General features: G+C 41.5%; 1 protein-coding gene across 1 annotated transcript in view; it reads right to left on the bottom strand.

Annotated features, from left to right (window-relative positions):
- SLC9A2 (solute carrier family 9 member A2) overlaps positions 1 to 26,321 on the bottom strand; it is a 98,556-nt gene extending 72,235 nt beyond the window's left edge. Inside the window, exon 1 of the mRNA XM_044263761.1 lies at positions 26,036 to 26,321. Within this exon, the coding sequence (XP_044119696.1) occupies positions 26,036 to 26,321 (286 nt within the window). The remainder of the gene's footprint in view (positions 1 to 26,035) is intronic.
- Positions 26,322 to 27,074: the final 753 nt, after the last annotated feature.

Below are 27,074 nucleotides of genomic sequence, written 5' to 3'. Positions count from 1 at the left end.
TGGACCAGGAAAGAATCAGCGTAGAAAAAGAGAAAACTTTTAGGTAATAGCTGCTCTATTCCTGCCAGACACCAAAGAAGAAACTGTGGTCTCAGTCTTAGCAAAATGGGACTAGGAGTGGGGAATCTAGATTCTATGTTTACTAGACTATAAGAAAACCCTAACCCCTCTATTGGGGTGGTTTAAGAAAGAAAAAAGCACGGAGGTAGGCCTTTCTTCACAATTGGGTGGTAACTCTCTTCCATGATGCCAGTAAGACTATGTGGAGAATCTGGACTTTCAGAGCCTGCAATAATGAGGCCCCTCACATCCTCTTCACCAACGTCGGTCAAAGGAGGCCTAGCAGAGTCAGGACTTGCTCTTTTACACACCTGATATGAAGCCACCACTCCACTAGAGTGTCGGTGGAGGCCACCAGAAGAATAGCAAGGAGATACTCCTAACCCCTCTCAGCCAAATAGGTACCAGGAGAGAACCAATAAGAATACAGAATTGCCAGCCCCCATATGGTAATGAAGAGCATCCTCCTCAGGTAGTCAATCAAGCAAAGTGAGGAACCTGAAAATCTACCCCAACTGGCAATAATATGGCACCTCCCTCTCCCACTTAGTGTCATAAGAAGTCATCTAAAACAGAAGGCATAAATAATATCCAGAATCTGAAAACTAATATTCCAAATATTCATGTTCCAGTAAAAAAAAAAAAATCACTCATTGTACTAGGAATCAAGAAGATGTCAAACTGAATGAAAAAAAAAATAAAGAAAATTAATAGATACCATTATCATGATGACTGAGATGTTAGATTTATCTGGCAAAAATATTTTGAATACTGCCATGATAAAAATGTTTCATGAACAATTACAAACACACTTGAAATATATGAAAAAAAAAAAAGGAGATCTGAGCAAAGAAATAGAAGATATAAAGAAGAACATTATGGAAATTTTAGAACTGAAAAATATAATGATTGAAGTAAAAAACTGAATTGTGTAGGCTCAATAGCAGAATACAGTGAACAGGAAGGAATTAGTCAACCTTAAGATAGAATGATAGAAATTACTCGTTCTGAACAACAGGGAGAAAACAGACTGAGGACATAAACCTATAGAGTCAAGAAGGTAAATAAGCCCACATATGATTAATCCAAAGAAACCTATAGCAAGACACCCCACAGCCAAACTTCTAAACATACAAAAAAGAAAAAAAAAAAAAAAGAAAGAAAGGAAGAAAGGAAGGAAAGGAAAGGAAGGGAAGGGAAGGGAAGGGAAAGGAAGGGAAGGGAAAAGTCCTGATAACAGCCAAAGAGAAAGGGCACCTTCTCTACAGGAGGGAAAATAGAACATCAGATTTCTTGTCAGAAACCATGGAGCCTATAAGGAAATAACACAACATTATTCACGTGCAAGGGAAAAAAAGAAAGAAAGAAAGAAAGAACTGCTGACCCAGATTATATAGCCAATGAAAATATCCTTTAGGAATCAAGGGAAAATCAAGACCTTTTCAGCTGGAGGAAAAACTAAGAAAATTTGTTGCCAGCAGACCTGCCTTAAAATAATGGCTAAAGAAAATTCTCAAAAAAGGAAACAATGGAATCTTAGAACATCAGGAAGGAAGAAAAACAGAAAGAATTAAAATATGAGCAAATTCTATGCATTTTTCCTTCTCCTCTTGAATTTTCTAAATTAAGTTTGACCACTGAAGCCAAAATTAGAATACTATTTGATGTGGTTCTCAATGTATATAGAGAAAATGTTTAGGCCAACTCTATGACGAGTTAGAAAAAATAAAAAGATGTAACAGGAGGTAAGGTCTATACTTCACTCAAAGTGGTAAATGACTATACCAGTAAACTATTAGTTATAATACATATCTTTATGTATAAATATATGTCTATATATACACACAAAAATATGTACAGATAATACATATAAACGTACATATATACATACATACACACACACACACATATATATATATATAATAATTCCTAGAGGAACCACTAAAGAGGCTTATACAAAGAGGTATTCCCCACAACACTAGATAAATAAAACCAGAGTTCCAAAAAAATGTTCAAATAACCCACAGGAAGGCAGGAAAAGAAAACAGAAACATAAGTAACAGAGAACAAAAAATAAAGTCACAGATTTAAAACAAACATATCAATAATTACATAAATGTAAATGTGCCAAATACATCAATTAAAGGCAGCTGTTAGTAGAATAGATTGAAAAGTATCACCCAACTGTATGCTGCCTACAAAAACTTCACTTCCAATACAGGGATATAGGCTGGGTTGAAAGTAAAATAATAAAGAAAGTTATATCAATAAACATTAATCTAAAGAAAGTAGGAGTAGTTCTATTAATACTCGATAACATAAGCTTCGGTGCAAAGAAAATTACCAGCAGGACAGGACAGGCCATTACATAATGATGAAAGGGCTAATTTACCAAGACATGGCAAGCCTAAATGTACATGCACCAAACAACAGAACTACAAAATACATGAAACAAAAAGTGACAGAATCAGAAGAAAGAGACAGGCACACAATTATAAAGACTTCGATACCTCACTCTCAACTGATTAAAAAACTAGGCCATCAATCCTACTCCAAACGCAACAGCAGAATCCACCTTTAAGAATCCACAGACCATATACCAAGATAGAACATATCCCACGCCACAAAAACAAACCTCAGTAGACCTAAAATAACTGAAATCTTACAGAATATATTCTCTTATCACAATGGAGTCAAACTAGAAATCAGTCACATATTAAAAAACAAAACAAACAAACAAAAAAAACAGAAAAATCTCAACTTGGGAACTCTTCTAAATAACTTAAGGGTCTTCACACCCACTAGGATGGCTATCATCAAAAAGGCAGGTAATAACAAATGTTCATGAGGATGTGGAAAAATAGGGGTCCTTCTACATGGCTGCTTGGAATGTAAACTGTACAGCCAAACTGGAAAACAGTCTGGTCATGCCTCAGAAAGATAAACACAGACTTATTGGGCCTAGAAATGTCATTCTTGGGTATATATACAAAAGAAATGAAAATCTGTCCACATAGAAACTTGCACAGAAATGTCAGATCAGTATTATTGATAACAGCCAAAAGGTGAAAACAACCCAAATGCCCATCAACTGATAAGTGGATAAACAAAATACGGCAAAAAATGGAGTATTATTTGGTCACAAAATGGTGCAACCTATTGATACATGCTACAACATAGATAAACCTCGAAAACATTGTGCTAAGTGAAAGAAACCTGTCCCTACAGATCCTGCCAACATCAAAAAGATGGTATGGAAATACTATGAACAACTTTACACACACATTTGACATCTTCAATGAAATGGACTGATTCCTCAAAAACACAAATAGCCATAATTTACCCAACATGAAGGAGATAATTTAAACAGCCACATAACAAGCAAAAACAAACAAATAAACAACAACAAAAAAAACAAACAAAATGAGCTGAATTTGTAATTTAAAATTCCTAAAAAAATAAAAAAGAAATCTTTAGTCCTAGATGGTTTTACTAGTGAATTCTACAAAATAATACCAATTCTACATAATCTCTTCCAAAAAACAGAAGCGGTAGGAATATTTCCCAGTTGATTTCATGAAGCTAGTATTACCCTGATCTCAAAATCAAACAAACAATACAAAAATAAAGCAACAGGCTGATATCCTTTATGAGTACTGTGATATAGTAATTTATAAGAAGAAATACACATTTGTTCTTCCAACGCCTTTCCTTGCACAGAGCCCCTAAAACCTGTGGGAGCGGACACTACTTCCTGGTAGATGGTGTCAGAAATCCTTAGCAAAATATTAGCAAAAAATTCAGCATATATGAAAAGATTTATACATTGTGACAAAGTTTTATCTTGGGGAATACAAATGGGGCTCCATATTAAAAAAAACAATCAGTGTAACCCATCATATCAAGAGACTGAAGAGGAGAAATTATAGGATTGATGCAGAAAGAGTGTTTAGCAAAAATTCAACATCCGTCCATCATACAGACTCTCTGCAAATTACTAATAGAAGGAACTTTCTGAACTTGATAAAGATCATCTATAAAATCCTGATTCAAAATGCCAAGTCATAACTACCATCAAAAAAAAAAAAAAAGTGCCTGCTCACTTTTAAAACCCCATGTTGGTACTCAAGACACATACATAATGTTGGAGAAATTACTGAAAAGCCTGTAAATCATTAGGTGGAAGTCATGTGTATTACAGAAAAATCATTGCAAAGAAAATATTCATCCTTCCTAAAACCTGAGAAATAACTTAAGTGATCACTTATTCTTCCATTGATTGACCCACATGTATTTCCAAACACCCACCATTATCAAGTGTACAAGGCACGAGAGACACAGCAAGAAAATGGCTCCATTTCCATGGAGTTTATACCATCCGCACGGAAAAAGGATGTCAAAGAAGTCATTACAAATGTCATGCTTGTTAGGGAAAGGAAAATGTGAGTCATAGTGGAACCACAGTACGTCTCTACTCTGATAGGACTCACTGGAGAGGAGTTCCTTAAGGAACTGAGCAGTAGGAACTGTCATAGCCAAGAGGTGTGGGAGGGGTTTCCAAGCAGAGGGAACAATGTGTGCAAAGCTCACTAAGGTAGGCATCAGAGTGTGGCTTCTAGGAGGCACTGCAAGAAACCCAAGAGAGGGGGAGGGTACCATGACCCAGGCTTTGTCCTCCAAAATTTGGAGTTACCTCAAAGTATTGGGAAGTAGGACCACCCAACGCAGGCAACGATATGATGAAAAAGGAATGCTCCTCATCCAAGACATGAACAACATGTTTTGAGAGGACAGCAAGTGGCTCATGTGGCTCTCTGTCCTCAGTCATACCATGCTGATGCCTTTAGCAGACTACTTACTGCACTAGAGCTCCCAGATCTACTTGAGGGTCTGTTGCACCAACTAGAACACTTTCCTAGGGTGGTGGCAAGGTTTACTCAATTCTGCAGTCCCACTGGCCCAGAGTTTGTAGTGGAGGGGACAAACATGGCAAGAGAGAGAGGAGTTCTGTACCTTCCCTTTGATCTGGTTATTCTCCTTTAAGGGCTTTTCTCCATGCCCGTGGATAGGCACACTGGGAAAACACGACCCACCCCGCCCCCATGGGTGCTGTTGCTGGGGTTCAAGCATCTGAAAGCAAAGATCATGGGCCTCACTTCTTATCGCACAGCCTTGGCTCACATTCTTAGCTCCAACTTTCCTATCATCTTCTATAATCTGCAGTTTTGTTATTTTATTTACCGCTAAATGCCCAGCCAACTGGTCTGTATCTGATTACCCTAAAGGCTTATGCTTTCATCACTTATGGTGACTTCTACTACCTCTGCCTCAATTTCGCTTGTGTTGTAAGAGCTATGCTGTTCCTTTTTAAAATCTTTACTTCCACCAAACACAAAAGAACAACTGCTGTATGATTCCACTTACATGAAGTACCTAGAGATGAATTCGTAGAGCCAGAAAGAAGAACAGAGGTTTCCAGGGGCTGGGAGGAGCAGGAGTTACTGTCTTTTGGGCAGAGTTTCTGTTTGGGAAGATGGAGAAGTTCTGGAGAGAGACAGGTGATGACCGCCCAGCACTATGAATGTACTTAAGGCCACAGAATTGTACTTCTTAGGGTGGATATGGTAAATTTTATGTTATATATCTTTTCCCACAATAGAAGACAATCTTCACTTTTGTTTCTCACTTTCCTACTTGTTCTTATAAAATGATTATGGTACAGCAAAAGGAAATATTGATATAATTACATAAACACTGCTAAGCAAACAAGTATGAAAAGATGTGGCTCAAACTGATCTCTGTTGATAGGTGCTGCCACCATGCACATATTCCTAAATAACTAACTGATCAGCCGACCCAGAGCCTCTGAACGGGGTCTTTGACAGGCAGCTCTCAGAGTGGGGATGTGAAACGTGTATCTGGGATTTTCACCGTGGACCTCTTGGCCACAGGCATTTTCACTTCCAAACATTTCCACTGCTAAGTAATTGACCATAAGGCAATTCTGCTCTGAAACATAGAAGAACCCGTTGGCGCTTTGGTTTCATTACTCCACTGACAAAGTTCCCATTTTTACATTACTGATCTCTTGGCTAGAGCTTATCATGTTCTATACAGTGATGAGTGGTCATGGCCGTCTTTAATAGTGGAGGATAACTAGTATGTATTGACTCAATAGAAAAATACAGTGATAAAACCTCCTGGAAGTGTGAAATAACACAGTATAAACCTGAATTGCATACTATACTAGAAAACAATACATTGGTTACAAAGGTAACAAAGCTCTGTTAAAAATGCATTACAGCATTAATATGTCTTACACATCTCCCACAGAACTCTGGAATGTCTCTTGAACGGACATGTAACAATATGTCAGGAATGAATAGGAATGTAGAAGCCTTTCATAGTACAATACAAATGCTCAGTGACAAATGTGCATCCTAGTATTTGGAAAACTGACACCTCTCCAAATGAAGGAAGACATTAACAATGAATTTTATCATTCATTTTTTTCATGTTTAATTATGTCCTTTAAAACATCCCTATTTTATTTTTTAATGGCTTTCGCTTTTATGGCAAATACCCTTACGGCACTTTAATTAATTTTTTCACGTATCATTATGTCTTCTTTAATGAATGTTCCTGTTATTTTTCATGATTTTCTCTTTTATGGCAAAACTGCCTTAAGGCCAATTAGACAGGTGGCAAAATGCTTGTGGTAAACGTATTTATGGTGAAATGATCAAGAACCATAAAATGTGCAAAGCATGGGCTGCCCAAAAAGAAAAAGAAAATCAGAATTTTCTGCAATGCAAAGTGTCAAATAACAAATTTCTACAAAAAATGCCCATAGCAAAATATCAAAGAACAGACACGGCTGAATGAGGTCTAACATGCCAACTTGATGCCGACATGATTTTCCAATCTGCCACAGGACGTGTGTTTATTATGCTAACACTCCTATGGGTTTATTCTAAATGGTGCTCAGTGAACAACAGCACAATAACCTGACTTGTTTTTATCTTTTTTTTAAAGATTTTTATTTATTTGACACAGAGAAAGAGATCACAAGTAGACAGAGAGGCAGGCAGAGAGAGAGGGGGAAGCAGGCTCCCCGCTGAGCAGAGATCCCGATGTGGGGCTCGATCCCAGCACCCTGAGATCATGACCTGAGCCAAAGGTAGAGGCTTAACCCACTAAGCCACCCAGGCACCCCATTTTATTATCTTTAAAACTGTTAAAATCACTTATTTTATTCACAGACACATTTTTAAAGGAAAGAGCCTCTTGTATGGGACCTGGTCATCTACTGAGTCCCTGAGACCAGATTATCTTATTGAGAATGACAAGACACGCTTTAGCGAAGGGAAGCAACACTTCCATTGTTTAACAACTGTTGGGATAACATCTGATTTCTTGGCAGAGTTTACCTTTCGTAGATAATGAAGTTACTGTGTGACTTCGCTAAAGGTCAGAGGCAGCGTGAGAGGGGCGTGCGCGAGGCCTGACCTCCCTCCCAGCGCTGCTTCCCGTGCCCATGCTTCTTATTCAAGGTGTAAAACGGGAATGTCTCTTCTGTGGGGATTCCAGAATGGCCTCCCTGCTTTTATTAATGGCAAGAGGATGTCCCCACTATTATTTATTTCTCTTTTTTGTAACATAAACCCATTCTGAGGACGGTATTCACTTGGACTGTTATTAATTCCACAAACTCCCAACTGATCCTGAGTGCCTACGTCAGCCCCCTGAAATGTCAGCAGGTGTGAATACTGGAAGCAAAATGTCACGTAACGTGAAAAAGTGCAGACGGGAGGTTCAAACTGGCAGGCTGTGGGCAGTCGTGGCCTACATGCCTACCTTGTTTTGCTTATTTGCTTATTTGGTGTTTTTTTGAATATTGAATAACTTTTGGAGATTGAGAGTCTGCACACATAAAATCCTCTGTTTAGTTTCTTCAGAAAAAATGAGCAGACCGGGCCTGCTGTCCCCCAATTTGTGCAAGTCCAGCAGCTGGCTGGAGCTGGGCAGGGGTTTCGTCTAAGGCAAGTGCTAGCTCCCCAGTCCACCGGCCGGATTCCCCCACCCCTGGCATCCTCCTCCACCCACCTCCCGGGCACGCATGCGCACTATGAGGCCACACTCTCTGCCGCCTGCCTAGACTGCAAATCCAAAAGCCAACCTTCAGAGGCTCCTAAACTGCAACGGAGATGAGGGCGAGACACCTTCCATCATCTTTCTCTTCACTGTTCATTTTAGACTCCTGACTTCTGAACTGGAGCAATGAGAATACAACTTAGCACTGAGATTCCATGCTTATGGAACTGGCTTTCCATCTCTTAAGCAAGTGCGTAGGGCTCAGCTCCTCAGGAGTACCTCCCAGAAAGCGTAGGCTTTCTGACAGGCTCTAAGCAGCATGCTGAGAGTTGGTGACATTCGCTTCTGCAAGCTGAGAGAACTTCTGGGGTGCACTGTGGGTCTTGGACTTTCCTTTCCAGTGAAGACAGCTGAATCCTATCTGACCCCCAAGCCAGGACTGGGCCTGGGACTGGATTCATGCCTGCCCTTGCCTCACTATGAAATGCATTAAGCCCTTTCTTCACGCTCAGACTCATTATTGGCATTCCTGGGCCCTTGCCAAGATAAGATCCATTTTCAGTATTATAGCTTCCTTTCTACAAGTTGGGCCAAAAGACTTAGCCTATCACCACAAGGCTGGAAAAGTTATTTTTGTTGAAGTCGACTAGGCAAACATCCACAAACAGAAATTTCATATTTAGTTTTTTTTTTAAAGATTTTATTTATTTATTTGACAGAGAGAGAGATCACAAGCAGATGGAGAGGAAGGCAGAGAGAGAGAGGGAAGCAGGCTCCCTGCCGAGCAGAGAGCCCGATGCGAAACTCGATCCCAGGACCCTGAGATCATGACCTGAGCCAAAGGCATCGGCCTAACCCACTGAGCCACACAGGTGCCCCTCATATTTAGTTTTTTTTTTTTTTTAATATTCTATTTATTTATCAGAGAGAGAGAGGGAAAGAGAGCAAACACAGGCAGACAGAATGGCAGGCAGAGGGAGAAGGAGGCTCCCTGCCGAGCAAGAAGCCCGATGTGGGACTCGATCCCAGGACGCTGGGATCATGACCTGAGCCGAAGGCAGCTGCTTAACCAACTGAGCCACCCAGGCGTCCCTCATATTTAGTTTTTAACTAGCAACTTTGTGATGGCTCATAACTGACTTAAAAACTGTGTGTGAGGTGCCTGGGAGGCTCAGTTGGGTTAAAGCCTCTGCCTTCAGCTCAGGTCATGATCTCAGGGTCCTGGGATCAAGCCCTGCATAGGGCTCTCTGCTCAGCAGGGAGCCTGCTTCCTCCTCTCTCTCTGCCTGCCTCTCTGCCTACTTGTGATCTCTGTCAAATAAATAAATAAATGTTTAAAAAAAATAGTGTGTGTGTGTGTGCGTGCATATGGGGGCCTGTGTCACACACGTAGACACGCCCACAAGAGTCACCATAAGTCCTTCTGGCTTGCCCTGCTTCGTGGACGATACTGTATTCAATGCTGACTGAGAATTTCAAGTCCCACATAAGACCTACACACTGGGGCCAAAGGCAGATGCAGCAAGAGGCGGGGCTCTCAGTACTCTGCTGTGGAAACAAGAGAAGACTATTCTCTCTCTGGATTTCAATGGAAGTTGCAAACTGAAAGAATGCAAGCTATCCCTTCAAATGATAATGTTTTGGTTCCACAGGAAGAGGGGTTTGAGGGGCACAATGCCCAGAGCGGGAAGGGGTGGCCAGGAAAGATGCTCCTGGCCCCAGATCCCTCCACTCTCAGGAGCTGGGAGGGTGAGCAAAAAGGTCCAGAGTCTCTCCAAGCTTCACTGCCCCAGTGCATTTGGGGCAGGCCAGTGACTAAAGAAGTTCTCCTGGCTGGGAAGGAGGCTGAGCCACAGGGGCAAGCACACGACACACGCCATAAAATAGAAAACCTCCACGAAGGCGGCTCCCCGGCTTCCGCCTTAACAGCCAGTCTACCGTCTGCCAGCTTATTTCTATAAAAGCGATTCGGGTGACGCGACCATCGCAGGCCGCAACAGCCTGGTGGTGACTTCTGGGACCGAAAAAAAAAAAAAAAAGAGCTTATGGATTTTTCCAGCAATTTTAAGACACTGTCATGCTAGAGCTTAGCTTATTAGCATTCTCTGCAAAGTATACCTACCACAATTACTTTGCCTAATGATCTTGTAAAAAACGGATCCCTTCTTCCTTTCCAAGATTAAGGAAGAAATTGCACTTGGAGAGTGAGGAAAGCCGGTGAAGAAAAGAACAAATAATAAACACTGTGCTTTCCTGTAAATAATGTTTCTTGCTTCTTCTTTAGTTTTTCATGGTTTTCGATCTATCAGCGAGTGTACCACTAACGGGCTTTCAGAGGATCAAAACCACTTGTGTGCTTCACCTTCTTGGTCTTCCAGCTGGAGAAGACCCTCTTGGATTATTTCCTTGCAAAGCGTCACGTCTCCTTTCTGAAGCTACAGGTGGGATAGGCCGGGGAGGAATTCCAAAGATGGTCAGTTCTTGCCATCAGCAGGCTCGGATTGTGTCCTAGGAGTTTTACAAATTTCGTTTCCACAAGCACCTTGCTGCCAGGGTGAGGAGACACGCCGCACCGCCCACACAGCCCAGAAAGGAAGCGGTCTGGGGGCGCCCTCACGGCCCACCAAGGCCGCAACCCTGGACCAGGAAATAATGACAACCCTGCAGGGTGCTCCAAGTATTTTCACATATTTTATGTCTGGGTGTGAAATAGGGGCCTCCCCGTGCCAAGTCAAGTAACCTGCAGGTGCCAGGGGAATTTCTAATGTAGCCAGGTGGGAAACAAGATCCAGGCTGTTAAAATGATGAGCGCGGCCCTTGGACACGCAGAGAATTCTTCTTTAGAAAAGTCTTCGACTCGGGTTTCTGGAGAAGTACACAGAGAGTCATCACAGGACTCGTTCTGAATCTGTCCAGACTGTGGGTTGAGATGCTGTGGCTCTGAAGCGGACTCCCCGGCCTCAGATTCCAAACATCTTTAACTTCACCAAGCTTCACCGGCCCCTGCGGCTCTCCGCCCACACTTGTCCCTTTTTTTTTTTTTTTTTTTTTCCATTTTAGCAACCCCCTTTGATGAAGGCCGTTGGTGGAGGAAGGGTTAGAGTGAAAGAGATTGTTCTGAGTGAAAAGACTTCCCTGGGTGTAGACATGCTTTAGGGGGCATGACAAAATCCCAGGGAGTCGTTAGGCTCTGTGGACTGTTTCTGCAGATCAGGAAGAGGGACAGGGAGGCGATACCAGGATCCAGGACTCTGGTCTACTGTAACTGAGAGTCAAAACTTTCCATGCAGGTCAACAGTCAAAAGCAACGTTTTGTTTTTTTTTTTTTTTTTTCTATCGCCCAGGCCAGATGTTAAATCCCCAGCTTTGTCATTCTTTCAGCCCCTGTGTGAGTAAATGATTTATGCCAACTTGGGTTTTGTTGTTGGCCCACCAATCATTAAGTTGTACACGCTTATCCAGGGAGCCTACCCCACCCACGCAACCACCTTGCGTTGGAGTTTTATGTTCTGTTTGGTTTTTTATTCTTGGGAGAGCCTGCCTTCCAAGCAAATTTACCACTTGCTTAAAATAAAGAGATCAAAGTATAGTAGAGGAACCCACAATCACCAGTAATTGCTACCTAATTTCATTTTTCAATTAAGTGGTTGCTAACACTTAGCTGCCGTCCCCAGTTATTTACACAGACGGGGTCTGCGTGCACCCGGGTGGCTAGAGCTAAATTAAGAAACTACCCTATTTGGTAAATTATACTATTTTCTAAGCTTACCAGAATCATCCTATTTTCCTTCATTGTGCCTCCTCTCCAGCTGACTACCAACTCGGTGGTCTTTCCATTCACTTACTGTTGCAAAGACCAAAAGGATTCCAATTCTGAAGATGTCGATATCTGAAGAATTCTGTGGTCCTACCATCGTCTATTCATTACATTTTATTAAAATAATAATCAATGCTACTAACATATTTAGTGGAAAAATGAAAGACTGGAGTCCTGCCAATTACATGTTTGTTCAGAGATTCAGGAATAGCAGTAATTTCCCTGGTTTCAGTGTCCTCAAAACACAAAATTGAGGGGCGCCTGAGCGACACAGTCAGTTAGGCGTTCAACTTTTGGTCTTGGCTCAGGTCGTGATCTCAGCATCACGAGATTGAGTCCTGCACTGGGCTCTGTGCTCAGCGTACAGTCTGCTTCAGATTCTCTCTCCCCCTGCCCCTCTGCTGATGCTCTTTCCCTCTCTCTCTCAAATAAAAATAGAATCTTCTCAAAAATTAAAAAAAAAAACACACAAAACAGAATTGAGACATCAAGACCAAATGAAAAGAAAGACAAAAATAAAAATCACGGTAGAAAGAGTAAAGCCATTAAATACATAAATTAGCTACCTTATCAACCAAATCGCTTTAGCAAAACCATCAGCACTCACAGCTGAACTTGGAATGTAAGCGTGCGAATGAATGATGACTGTCAGCAGTAAGGCAAAACCAAAGGAAGGCTCTTGAGAGAATCAAAAGAGACCTTAAATGTGAAAGAGCAGAAATATATAGAATACAAAAGAGTACTGAGAATGTAGACATCATTAGTTTAAAGTGCATGCTTCCTCAGTTCCACAGATGTCGACAAAAACAAAAGACCCAAGGCCCCCGTCCCCAAAGCCTTGACTTGAGAAGGAGGGACAGCGAGCACACCCAGGTGACTAATGAATAAATAAATACATGTCAGATAATGATCTAGGTGCTGGCAGAAGGCTGTGCAGCAGAACCCAGAGAGACTGGGGCAGGAGCTATTTCACACAGGCACATGTACATTTCCTAGTTCCCTTAAAGATGGGAGCTCCTTGAGCCAGAGGCAGCATTTTCATATTCCTTCCAAACCAGTCAGCAGAGCACGCACAAGGAATGATGCCATTCTCCTAAGAAGATCGGTTGACATGGATGGTGTACGCTTACCAATCGTGAAGACCACTCATTTCAATCGGATGGAAAGGAGGGGCCACAATTTCCCATTCCTGTTTCTCCATACCATTCAGGTCTTTTGTTTGAGAAAATGGACACAGTGTGTGATTCTGCCTTAGAATACTGCTGATAGGAGGGCCAGGTGACCATTTTTAAATAGTAACAATTACTTCGGGCAGCGCTTTGTTTTAAAACTCTTTTCTAGGGACGCCTGGGTGGCTCAGTTGGTTGGACGACTGCCTTCGGCTCAGGGCGTGATCCTGGAGTCCCGGGATCGAGTCCCACATCAGGCTCCCAGCTCCATGGGGAGTCTGCTTTGCTCTCTGACCTTCTCCTCGCTCATGCTCTCTCTCACTGTCTCTCTCTCTCAAATAAATAAATAAAATCTTAAAAAAAAAAAAAAAAACTCTTTTCTGCCTCGATTCCTAAAGACACACAGTTTGTAAAAAAAAAAGTACAAAGGGACTTGAAAAAGATCCGCTGAAATGCACATTTCCACCCCGGCCTGTGTGTGAACTGACCCGGAGGACACCGAGTATACCCAGTAGCTCAGAGAGGGTTAGGGGGAGGGTCAAGAAGAGAGCTCGCTCCTACAGAGAAGGTCTCACTGGAACGAGCCTTCTGTGCGGGGTCCTCTCTTCAGCCTCCTGACTATTACACCTGGCTGTTCCCCCTTTAGTTTCCAACATAGGAACCTGAGACCAAACAAAGGGTGTGCACTGCCTTTCTTTTCCATTGAAATTTAACTTAGAAAAGCAGATAAATGTTTGTTGTTTTTTAACTTATGCAATAATGAGAAATGAAATGTGCGTGATTTAGAGGGAACCCCAGACATAACACCAACAGCAGGAGACAGGACCATCCAGGTGATCAAACAACCTGCTACAGGTTAATAACTGGACAGAACAGACCTTCTTGGTGCAATGCCATTATGCTTTGGAGGAGAAAGCAAGACCTCTCTTCTTATGCAAGGTCTAGCCACATATCTAAGGTCTGAGGGTGGCAAGTTTTCTACCTGCATTAACTCTACCCTCACAACAACCTAATAAGGAAGTCACTATTGTTACCTTATTTTACAGATGAAATAATTGAGGTTATAGAGGCTTACTAACTCACCCAAACTCCACACCTAACAAGGGGTAGAGCTGGATAGCTCAGATTTTAGATGACAGAGCTGAGGTTATCACTCAAAGTACGTGCAAGGATAGTACAGGCATTATAAGTAGAGTGGCCAGATAAAGGATGATATAAATGAGGGTATGTGAGAGTGAAGGACACACTATTAATATAGGTGCTTGGTTGACACAGATCATGGCTATCATGGACAACCTTAACTGCCATATGATTAAGCTGAGGTGAAAGCAAACGTGTCTCTAAATGTTATTTAGTTATTTGTTTTCTCTGTACTTACTTACTCAGAACATGCTACAGGCCACGCACCATTCTGGACAGTGAGTAAGAGAAAAGTCCCTTCCTCATGGAGCTTCTGTCCCAATGACTGTCATTCATGTGTACGTATATGTCTGCCGGATGCACGTGCACATGTGTGCATGCAAGTCAACACGTGTGCATATGCGTGCAACACAAAACAGATTTAATACCTTCTTCCCTGTCAACCTATGGAAGTTGAACTTTGGCCTATTAAAATTTACATAGTAGCCCCTGTTATGGGTTGAACACTTCACCCATGAATCTTAACAGGTTAAATCTATATTTCAAAACCACTAGAATTCTATACTCCCTAAGCTGTGCATTGTGGCAAAAGCGAGAGCGAGATTCAGAAACCCTAGACTGGACTTGCAGCTCTGGTACCATGCGTGAGTTCCACCACCTTTCCCTCCATCCTACCAGTTCACCGAGTTGTGGTGAGCTTGGTCTAATGTTAACTGTGGAGTCAAATGTGCTTGCCTATATTATTTCAGTCGGTCCACACTATGATCCTATGAAGTAAGCAGGATGTAATTATCATTGATTTTATGGTGAAAATCTGACAGTCAAGATCAAGGTTAAGAGTGTCTAAGATAAGGCACATCAAGGTGCTCTGGAGACCACAGACAGATATTAACATCCTTCTCCAGGGCAAAACACAGTGGAGCAATGGGGTACACTGGCCATGGATCCCACCTCTACCCCTTAAGAGCTGTGATACCCTGGACGAGTTACCTAAATTCTCTCAACCTATTTCCTCATCTATTTTTCTTTAACTGGGGATTATAATGGTGCCTACCAACCTGAGTTGCTGTGAAGATTAAATAAGACAATGGGTATAAAACACTTAGCTCAAATACCTGGCATGGGATAATGCTTCAACCTCGTTAGCTATTGCTGTTTTATTCATGAAACCATGATAGAGGGATTACATAGGCCCACCCATCTCCACCCTCCTGTGCCACAACAAAAGACTCTGCTCCGCTGCATTACAGAGATCAGATTCCCCAGCCTCAGGATCCCCTAGGAAAGAAGCTTCGTAATAGGGAGCAGCAGAATCGCCAGTGGAAAGGTCACAGGGATATGGCAAAAGAATTGTTCCAGTGCCTCGTGACTACACAAGAGACTTTCTATGGATAACAAAACTTTTGAAGCTTCTTTAGAGCACTTTCACATAGAGAGGGTGTCATGTGTCATCCATCTCACTTTCAGTTGAAATTTCTAAATACAGCTGTGAATTTGACTTTGAGCCTTTCTATGCCAATGCTAAGTAATAACATGAAACTCACCTTTAAAATACAATTATGTCACAGCCACATAGCCTTCAAAGGAATTCCCATTCCCTCCCCTGGAATTATTGACTAGGGAAAGGAACACATACACCTTCTAACAAGGGATGAATTTTTACAAATCAAGATCAGAAAGCCCTTGGATGGTGATGAACAATGTGCATGATTGTTGTAGGAAGTACATCAATTATGATTCATTACATTTAAAAGACGTAATTGCAAGAGAGTAACCTGTAATTGCGCATGTCTCATTTGGAATGACAATACGCCCATGTCTGCACGTCACTTTAATATAATAAACACATGCTTCTCTTGGCTTAAGTTTCTTTTGCTATATAAAAGTAAAATCTTTGTCATAAATTACTTCCTCCCCTACAGAGTATCTCATATTATCCCTGTGGAAATGTTAAACAGATGGGGCAGATACAGATCCCTACTTCTACTAATTAAATGTGAGAACCAAGTAGTTGAAGAATTCGTAGGGCCATACAATAAAGTTGATGATAGAACTCGAATTGTAGTAGGGTCTTCCTGCTTCGAATCTGGGGGACATCTTTTCCAAAACTTAGGTCCAACACTTCTTCAACTGATCAGTTATTTCTTTCCCACCCAACTATGAAAACATAGAAGATAAAAGCAGAATAGTCATATCTTCACATCCTACACATAGAAAAACTAGGAAAGCACTTATTATATTCACCTTACATTACTAAAGAGAGTCCATTATGATATTCTAGAAGCAGAACATATCCATAGGTTTTAAACATCATATAGCAAGCATTTGTTTAAAAAGTGCCAAGTAAAATGTCACTGAGCCATCCAACAATGCAAACACAGATAAAGTCATCTCTTACTTCAAACATGTAAGATGAGTATCAAGCCACATTCCAAATAAAGGAAAATGTCTGGAAGGCCAGAAATAAAGAGAGGAGTCAAAGCAAGAGATGACGGTAGGATTTCAAGCCACCGTGAACCAGGGGGATTCCAGACAAGTTACCTGCCCTATGTGCTAGGACCCAGTATTTGAACACCTACATGAACACAAGAAATTTGACATAAGACCAGTAAGGGAAGCATTCATGCATAAATTTCACAGTCTCAAAGAGCTACATTGTGTCAAATAAATAAATACTAAAATATGCCTAAAGCCAAGGAAAAATAGAAGGAAATACATCAACTCTTTACGGCCTTGAGCAGAAAGAAAATGTACCTACAAAGTATAAAATTCCAGGTTTATACCACATACAGGTATAAAGTTCACTTGAATCATATAGGAAAACCCAACTAGTACTAAAAGCCACCCACTAAAACTCTGGGTCCCAGCATGAAAACTCAAAACCATTTTTGTAAGAACCATTCATAACTTAAGAGAAACAAACCACTTCCAAGTAAACATCCCCTGCTGAAGCTAGGCTCACAACAAAAAATATAATCTATATAAGGAAATAAATATCCAAAAGGGAAAGTCAGTAAATGTGACAAATGTAAGAATTAGAAACAGCTAAAAATAACAGAAAAAAAAACTATAGAATGAATATAGTTTAAATAAACAAAAGAATAGAAGGAGAAATAAAAATTAATTAAATGGTGGAAAATATGCACAAAAAGGAGATCCACTTCACAAAGAGCCAAACAGCATAAATGAAAATATAATTAAAATGAAAAATCCAATGAGTAGGTTAAGCACAGATTAGAAACATTCTGAGAGTAATGGGATACTAGGAAAAACATCTGATAAAACTGCTAAGAAACAGAAAAGAAAAGAGATGAAAAAAATAAAAAAGCAGTAGGAAACATGGAAGCACAAGTTCCAAGAAGCAAAAACAAAATAAATCAATACCAAGACACATTGAGGAAACAGAAGATTATTAGAAATAACCAAATGAAGTATCTTAAATATAAGTAAACAGAAAAGTCAGATTAATTCCAAAGCACAATGAGAAAAATAACTTAATTCTCCTTAGGAACAAAAGAGGTCAGAAAGTAATGAAATAATGTCTTCCAACTTTTAAGAGGTAATATTCCAACCCCTATACTCTGTTATATAATCATTCAAGAGAGTAATCAAACTAAAGACATTGTCAAAGATCAAGAGAATTTCTCAACCAAAGGCTCTTCCCTAAAGTATACACCAAAGAACATATTTCAGTAAAAATAAAACTATCTGGGGGAAAAGGGGAGACAGAAGAAGTAATAAAAAAAAATTGGCAAGCATGTGTGCAAATGTAAACACTGCCTATAAAAATTAAAAACTAGGGGCGCCTGGGTGGCTCAGTGGATTAAGCCCCTGCCTTCGGCTCGGGTCATGATCTCAGTGTCCCGGGATCGAGCCCCGCATCGGGCTCTTTGCTTGGCGGGAGCCTGCTTCTCTCTCTCTCTCTCTCTCTCTCTCTGCCTGACTCTCCGCCTGCTTGTGATCTCTCTCTCTGTCAAATAAATAAATAAAATCTTTAAAAAAAAAATTAAAAACTAATTTGGAGTAAATTAAATAGAAATCAGGTCTAAAAAATTAAAATCTGATTTGGAAGAAGTTAAATATAGACCCAGTCTGAACTATAAGACCAAAAAAATTAAAATTCTGCAACAGACAGCAGTCAAAAAGTTTTATAGTTTAAGTATTATTTAAGGATAAAACAATAATAAAATAGCAAATACTGTGTTCACCACATTCCAAAAAGTTATTTTAAGATTCTACATATATTAGCTAATTTAATTTTTACAACAGCCTATGACTTTGGTACTTTTATTTACCCATTTAACCAATAAAGCAACTGAACACAGAGAGTTTAAGTTATGCACACAATATTACACAACTACAAAATATGTAGGAACGTGTAACTGAGATGGGAGCCAAAGCAACCTGGCGTGACTCCTGCTATCTGGTAATCAGATTAAAATTGAAGAGTCACCACAAAAGGAAGAGATACAGAATGTATAATAATATAATAAAAAATAAATGAAAAAAAATTACTAAACCAAAAACTGACAAGAAAACTATAAAGACACCAAGTTAAAGCACAGTAAATAAAGAACAAAGTAAGCCCACATATATAACTCACAATAAATGTAACTGCACTTTTGAAATTGCAGACATCTTAAAAATTTAAAGATAAAAAAAATCCAGTTATAGATGGTTTGATAAAATATATAGAAAGGAAATTACCTAATTGATTTAATAGTAATGTTATAAAAAGAGATACATCTGGAAAATACAGATGTGGAAAACAGAGAAAAAAGACATATGCAAAATCTAGTTTTATTTTGAATAGCAATAGTAATAAAGGAAAAACAGACTATGAGCTACAAGAATATTATTGAAAATAAGAAAGTTCATAACTTAATAATTAAAGGACAAGTTCACTCAGAAGACATAACAATAAACTCATATGCACCTAATAACAGTATCAAAATATACAAAGCAAAAATTAACAAAATTATGAACTGTAATTGGTATCACAATCTTAGGATTGACTTTAATGTACCATATAATCTAATACACAAAAAAGCCAAAAAACTTGGCAATTCTATTAAAGATCTGAACAGATAATTACAAATTTAATCTAGTACGTGTGTATGTGTGTGTGTCTGTGTATGTGCACATGTACCTGTATAAAATTCTGCACCAAACAGAGAATATATAATCTTTTTCAAGCAAGTGTGGAAAATGCAGTTTAAAAATGATCATAGAATTAGGTGATACACCACTAAATTCTGCTCATAAAACCAATATTACACTGTATGTTAACTAAAATTTAAATAAAAATAAACAAGGAGCACATATTAAACCACAGAGAACATCCCAATCAATATCAAAAATCAGTATCAGGCCTATCTAAACAAAATGTAATAAAATATGAATAAAATAAAAAATAACCACATATCTCTATATGTTTACTAACTATAAACTACCACTGTAAATAATTATTGGACTAGAATAATAAAAATCACAAGGTGGAGGTTGTCTGTGTGGCTCAGTTGGTTAAAGGACCAACTCTTGATTTAGGCTCAGGTCTTGATCTCAGGTCATGAGATTAAGCCCCATATCAGGCTTCACACTGAGCTCAGAGTCTGCTTGAGAGATTCTTTCCCTCTCCCTCTGCCCCTCCTTCTGCCCCTCCCACTGCTCATATACTCTCTCTCAAAAATAAACATACAAACAAACAAACAAATAAAATCTAAAAATCACAAGGAAATTTAAAAATACTGAGAGCTAAACAATAATGAAAACTTAACACATCAAAACTGTACAATGCAACTAAAGTAGGACAGAGCATAGTATTTCTAGCCTTCAAGTCATATATTGCTATCCTTCAAAGATATACCCATTTGGATCACAAGAAACCATCTTTAAGAAGAGTTTCTTTTAATATTCCTATTTCAGCTCATGAGGCATTTCTTTGATCCCATGAAGACTAAACTGGATTTTATACACATCAGTGACTTAGAGCCCCTCATGAGATACATCAGTTTTCTTTCTAGCTTTATCACTGATATTGGTGGGTTAAATTCTTCTCTCAGAATATAATGGTTTGTCAATTGATAACAATAATGATTTCATGCAGTTTCATAGGAAACTACAATTTCATCTGCATCTCTCGCCTGAATTCTTTAGTCTCTGTCATGCTCTTTATTGTTGCAATTTGCAATAAAGATGAATTTACATAAACTAAGAATGATCATGACTATGCATTGTACCAGTCTTAAATGTCTGTTTATCATAGCTTTGAATTTAGTGAAAACAAGGAAATAGCCGTATTTAGGAAAAACTGATGAAGAGAAATGGCTTCTTAGGAGCTATAATAACTAAAATAATAATAATAAAAGAGTCATAACTAAAATAAACTATTGAAAGAGTTCTGTCCATTTTAATAAGACTGATGTCATTTTAGTGTAAGGGTATGCCAATTTTAGAGCAGAGTTCATAAAAATATCCATCATTGAAATTATTGAAAGTAATATTAAATGTGTTTTCAACTATAAGTGTTCTTTCAGGGATTAACTACACTTGTAAGGTGGGAGTCGACATATTAGAAAACAAGTAAAATCAATCACTAACGAGCTAAGCTCTAAATTCAGGAATGGGGAAAAAAATAACAAAATACACACCAATAAAGTAGAAGTAACTAAATAATAAAGAGAAGGAAGTGATAAACTAGAAACCAATCAAAATCCAATTCTTTGAAAAAGTATAAAATTGATAAACTTCTGAGAATTTGGTCAAGATAAAAAATAAAAACAAAAATAACAGTATTAGGAATAAAAAGGCAGAATAATAAATGCAGATAAAGTAGATTATTTTAAATAGAAGATAGCTTCCTTCCCATAAATTTAAAAACTCAGATGAAATGATGATTTCCCAGAAAAATAAAAACACAAATACCAAAGTTGACTGATGAAGAAATAGATAAGCCAAATATGTTCTTTAAAAGCAATTGAATCACTGATGAAATTCTATCCATATACAAATCAAATTCACTTGGTTTTACAGGTGAATTTTTATAACCCTACAAAGAACAAACACATTTATACAAAAAGTTCTTTACATGATTTTAGGGCTTCATAATATGTGAAAGAATTCTGTTTAAAAAAAAAAAAGTATCCCACTGATGATAATTATTGTCATGGTGGAAACTGCTACAGAGAGTAACATTTTTGGTGAAAACTTACCTGTTATTATTTGAAAAGGTAAGAAAATATTCCTCTGTTAGAGTGATAAAATTCTAGAAGTCACCTGAAATGATCTTGAAAAGAATACCAGAAAGCTGTTGTAGTCTTCTTTCACCCTTTGGTTAGCCCAAAGGGAAAAGATGGAAACTATGAGACAGAAAGGATCAAAACTCTTAGCTTAAGGACAAACACATGCCATCAGGTAGACGTAGCTTCAGAAATGTTCAAAAACAGGTGAAGATCATAAGCTTCACCCCCTGACCAACCAGCTGCTGCTTGAGGAAAACCGAACACAGCAAAGAGAAACAGATCAAGGGTAAAGGTAGGTTCTTCTAAGAGACCGAGATCTCAGGTGATACAGATAGATATTAACTGAAGAAATTACCTGGTTTCATATTTCAAATCAGGACAGACTAGAGCCCAGAGGAGAAACCCTCATGGACCAAACTGCTTTGCTTTTTCCTTACAACAATACTACAACTTATTTAATGTCAAGACAGCAGGGTAGAGGGAAGTGGAAATTTCTGCATCCTAACCCCAAGTTTAGGTATAAAGGAAATGAAAAGGGCAGGATTCATGCTGATACCTGGAAGAGGAAAACAGGCCAGCGCAGGACTACAAGATAAGTGAGGGGACATCTGGGAAACCACTGAGGACAAAGAAGGGAGTCCTGTTGCTTTAAACAGCAGGGACCCAGTGCTCTGTCCCTTAACTTCGAAGAGTGGTAGAACACATACCCAAGTTAACCCAGTTTAGGACAAATCCCACTGATCCACTTCATGGGCAAGGAAATCAGAGAAGACCCTCTTAGAACACTCCAAGAAATTTTTCTCTTTCTAATTCTTTGGCTACCTATTATTCTAAGCTGCAGAACTCCATCCCTGTGTATAGGATTTACCAAGCAAGGTGTGCATTTATAGCTGTAAAAAAAAAAAAAAATCAACAGTTACTCAAAATATAAATATTCAAAACAAAGAACAGTACAGGTTCACATGTGTAAGGATCTAAGTGAAAAACAAGGGAATGTTTCTTGCCAAAATTTTAAAAACTATTCAAGGCTGTACTAAATTCTATGTTCTTTTACTTATTTAACCTACTTTATATGTGCAATCACATTATCATCATTTCTTTTAAACCAAATAATTCAGAAATTCAGAAGTTTCCCTGATAATCAAGCAAAAACAATAAGAAGTTGAATCATCAACACTTTGCCAGAAATTCACTTGCTCACTATTTTATTTTATTTTATTTTATTTGACACACACAGAGAGAGAGAGAGAGAGAGAATACAACCAAGGAGAGAGGGAGAGGGAGAGGGAGAAGCAGGCTGCCCACTAAGCAGGGAGCCCAACCCACATGGGGGCTCCATCCCAGGACCCTGGGACCATGGCCTGAGCAGAAGGCAGATGCCTAATGACTGAGCCATCCAGGCGCCCTGCACTTGCTCACTTCTGACTGTAATATTTCTAAGATTATATTGTGCTGCGATCTAGCAAACCATGCTGAATTCACCATCTGGCATGATTTAAACCTCCCACGGATGTGATTCGGAGCCTCCGTTTGGGGCAACCTGCTACCTTTGTTCAGTTTAATCACTAGCAATGTGTCTCCATGTTCTCTGCGGCAGGTAAGTTCAGGTACACTTGGTTCAGGGCATAAAAGTGCCCCAAATAGAAACCATGGCATTTCGCATGAATTAACACATCTGTTATCTCATCACCTCAAGTCCCTGGCACAGCTCAGTTCATTATCCTGCCCCAAATATAAGCAAATTAAATCATATAAGTCACCCCAAAGTAAGTTTTTCCAGTGCAAAAGTTAAGAATGACTAGATACTGCTGAATGGGCTGGAAAGGCAACCCGCAGTACACGGACAGTTTTCCCCAAAGCCAACATAAAGTTTAGGGCCTGGGGGAGAACGTGGCGGGTATCTGCAGATTTCCAGGTGCTTCTAAGGACAGACAGAGCTGCTACAGGAGGACAGGGCTGGACTATATATAGGAAGAACCTAGGAAACACCACAAGGACCAGCTTTTGGGATTCTAAAACCATACCTTCCACTCTGGGAACTATATCCTTCAACCCACCCACGGCAGTCTCTACTCAGGTCTCTCTGCTGAAACCCTTCTGGTTCGGAGACATGAACACTATTTCCATTTCTGTGTCACATGCAGGTACAGGAGAGAAAAAGGAGATGGTAGCCAGTGAAGCTGAGAATTGGGGGAGGGGGGGTTACCTAAAAGATTGGGAGAACAGCAAGTGCCAAGGAATGTAAATACATCTGGGTTAAAAAAAAAAAAAAATAGCACCCATGGGCAGATCAATACGCCTATGAACTCAAACAAGCCTTTTAAGAAGATACCATACAATTAACAGAGTAAGGTCCAACAAGATGAATAGATCAAGACAGAAAAAGAACAAGTATGAGAAAGAGAATAAGAGCAGTTGGAAAAAGCTGAGCCTAAAACAGAAAGAGAGAAAGGCAGGAGGTAGCCCAGCACAGTGGAAAAGGAAACACTGCCAGAGCACCCCATGAGGTTACTGCCATTCCTCTTCCACTCCTCCTAGTGATGACACTATTCTGCACTTACCCTATACCCAGGATTTTCTAAGAATGTTAAACATAGGCAGTCTCATTTAATCCTCCTGACAAAACAAGCCTCCAGGAGAGACAAGAAGATGAGACATCAGTCAGACCTGGGTGGAATTCTGGCTCCCCACCCACCAGCAAGGGAACCTCCCCACTTCTGCTTCCCCGTATAGGAAACGGGGTAATCATACCTACCCAGGATGGTTGTGAAAATTAGACATAATGAACTTAAGAGCCTACCAGCGGCTGTTATTAGTGTAATTAATTAGATTAAAATAATCAGGAGCGAAGATCAAAACAAAGAGTTGTAATTGAATAGAAATGGCAACCAAGAAGCAGTCATGGAAACAGGGCACAAACGCACCAGGCCAGTGATGGAGGCTGGGAGAGAGAGAGTCCAGGAGCCTGCATGTGGGTTCCCACTTTGTGTGTTTGTGGGCAAATCACATCAACTCTCTGGAGCTTCAGTTTCCACCTCTACCAAGTGTGTGTGTGTTGGGGGGGAGGTATTAATAACTGTTCTTCCCACGCAGCAGGGCTGTTGAGGGGACCATGGGAGGACACAGCACCTTAGTTTATTGTTACAGGCAATGAATTTATGCAAATGCACATACCTAATTGATAGATGGGGAAATCCATTTCCTCTGTTTCCATTTCTCAGGTGGAATTAAAACATGCAACTGGCACAACCATGTCAAAGCCAGGCAATGGCAGACTGCAAAGTCTTTAAACATTATGTGCCTCCTTTGGTCATCATTAATATAATCTAATTAATTTAATCTGACATCAGGCTTACATACCCCAATTTCCACCATGGTACAAACCCATCTCTTTGGACTGCTTTGTGCTTTCCCCCCTATTTATGCCTCTGTTTATTCCTCTCTAGAACATTATTCCCTCTCCTTTCCAACTGACTATATCCTGGTCATCCTTGAAAATCCCATTTAAATGCTTCCGTTGCATGAGGAAGTGATTTCTGCCTCCCTACACTGCCATATTATCTTTTCAGAGTTTGTCACACTACTTAGCACTTCCCGTACTAGGGTCACTGGTGCGTGCGCGGCACCCCTCCCACCAATCAATAAGCTGGAGCATGACAGGCAAGGTGTCTTCAATCTGTTACGGAGACCTGCCTCACCACACAGCACAGGATTTTTCCCAGGACATATACTGAAGACATATGCAATAACGCAAACATTCTCTTGACCTAGTAACTTCTTTGAATCTTTACAAAAGTAGTTGATACATTTAAAATGAAAAAAGTAGTTAAAATATAAAGTCAAAATAATGCAAAGCCCCATGATCGCAACAAAAGTTTATTGGGGGTGGGGTGGGAAATGAAGATGAGAAAATACCTTCTGAGCTTCTGCTTTCCAAATGAGAGTTAAAGAGATAGCTCCAAAAGTGGGTTAATGGTCTTTAAATATGCATCTCACTTCACTGGCCTCAGTGGCCTAAGAAAAAGCTTCCTGGAGAGTGACAGCCTCAGCCCAAAGGAGGGAGGAGACAGGGTGTTCCTGTCACAGCTGCAGGCTCTCAGTTGTCCCAGGTCCCCTCGCAGGCACTTCATTAGTCAGGTGCATGGCAGGGTCTGTGTCTTGGCCCAGGCGCCTCTTCTCAGAGCATCCAAGGCTTTGACTGTTAAAACCTCTGCACTAGCCTGCGCCTCTCTCCCAATGACAGACAGGACTAAACCTCAGCCCACTGCCCTCCTCCCTCAGTAAACAGGTCTCTGCTTTGGCAGAGGGCTGTACCACTTGGCGTCTGAGGCAAAAGTAAGCAGCAAGTCCCTGAGTTTGGATGGGCTCATAGTCTGGGGCTACTTCAAGGCCAATGTCCACTTCAGAATCAAAGCCTGAAAATGCTCCTCCCCGGGTCCCTTTCGACTCAGACACCCACCGGAGCTTCCCCACCCGATCGCCCTCACCCCAGCTGGAGAGTCCAGCTCGCTCACCTATCTTAGCCAGGGAAGCCAACAGGATCCACAAGGTGATCTCGAAGGGGATCTGCACGTGGGGGTAATCCAGGGTGAACACTGGCAGTCGACTCTCCTCGAACGGCGTCGTTCCGGGAGCCACCACGCTCGCGGGGCTGGGCGGGCTGGAGCTGGCGCCCATGGCCCTCGACGCGTCCAGCAGGGTCTCAGCCAGGGTGCCCGCTGGCCCCGCCACCTGCAGGAGCAGCAGCAGCAGTAGTGGCGGCGGCGGCCGCAGGCTCCGCCCGGTGCTCCTGAGCTCCATGGGTTGACTCCCCCAGCAGCCGGCGACCCCGCGCTCGGCCCTCCGTGCGCTCAGCGCATCGCTCCCCGGGCAGCGCCGCCCGCTCGGCCGCGCACAGCGCGGAGCAGAGATCCTCTGCCCGCCGCCCGCCCCCGGCCGCGCAGCCGGGTCTCTGCAGCCGACGGCTCGGTCCCCGCTGCGAACGGCCACACCGCCGGGCCAGGCGCGCACCCCCGGCCACCCTCAGCCGCCCTCCGCCGCCGGCCGCCGACCCATGCCCGATGCGCCGCTCGCCGGCCGCAGCTGCAGGCCCTGCCCGGGGCGGCCCGGGGGCGGGGGCCGGAGCGGGGGCGGGGCGGGCGCGGCGCCCGGGCCGCGGGGCGGGAGGACCCGAGCACGGGGCGGACGCGCCGCGCACCTGCCCGAGCCCGCGGGCGACGCGGGGCCGCGCTCCCCTCTGGCCGGCACCGCGCGCCCAGACCCCCCACCCCCGGAACCAGCCAGCTCTGGGCGGAATCGCGCAAGGTGGCCGGAGCTGTCCCCGCCCCGGAGGCAGCGTCGGGCGTCCCTCCAGCTAAGGGGCCGGCGCGACCCACGCGTCGCGTTCTTACCCCCCCCCCCCCGCAGGCACCTCCGAGGGGAGGCGGGTGCGCTGGCCACGCGGGGAGGCGGCGCAGGCTTGGGGTCTGGAAGGGAAGCCGGGCCCCGCGGGGGTGGGGGAGCTCTCGGCCCTGAAGCTGAGGAAGCCGGGACACACTGTGGAGCTGTGTGGAG

Source organism: Neovison vison, chromosome 8, assembly GCF_020171115.1.
Source record: "Neovison vison isolate M4711 chromosome 8, ASM_NN_V1, whole genome shotgun sequence".
NCBI classification, from domain to species: Eukaryota; Metazoa; Chordata; class Mammalia; order Carnivora; family Mustelidae; genus Neogale; species Neogale vison.
Note: the sequence above shows the minus strand (reverse complement) of the source record. Positions and strands in the feature narration are given on the sequence as shown.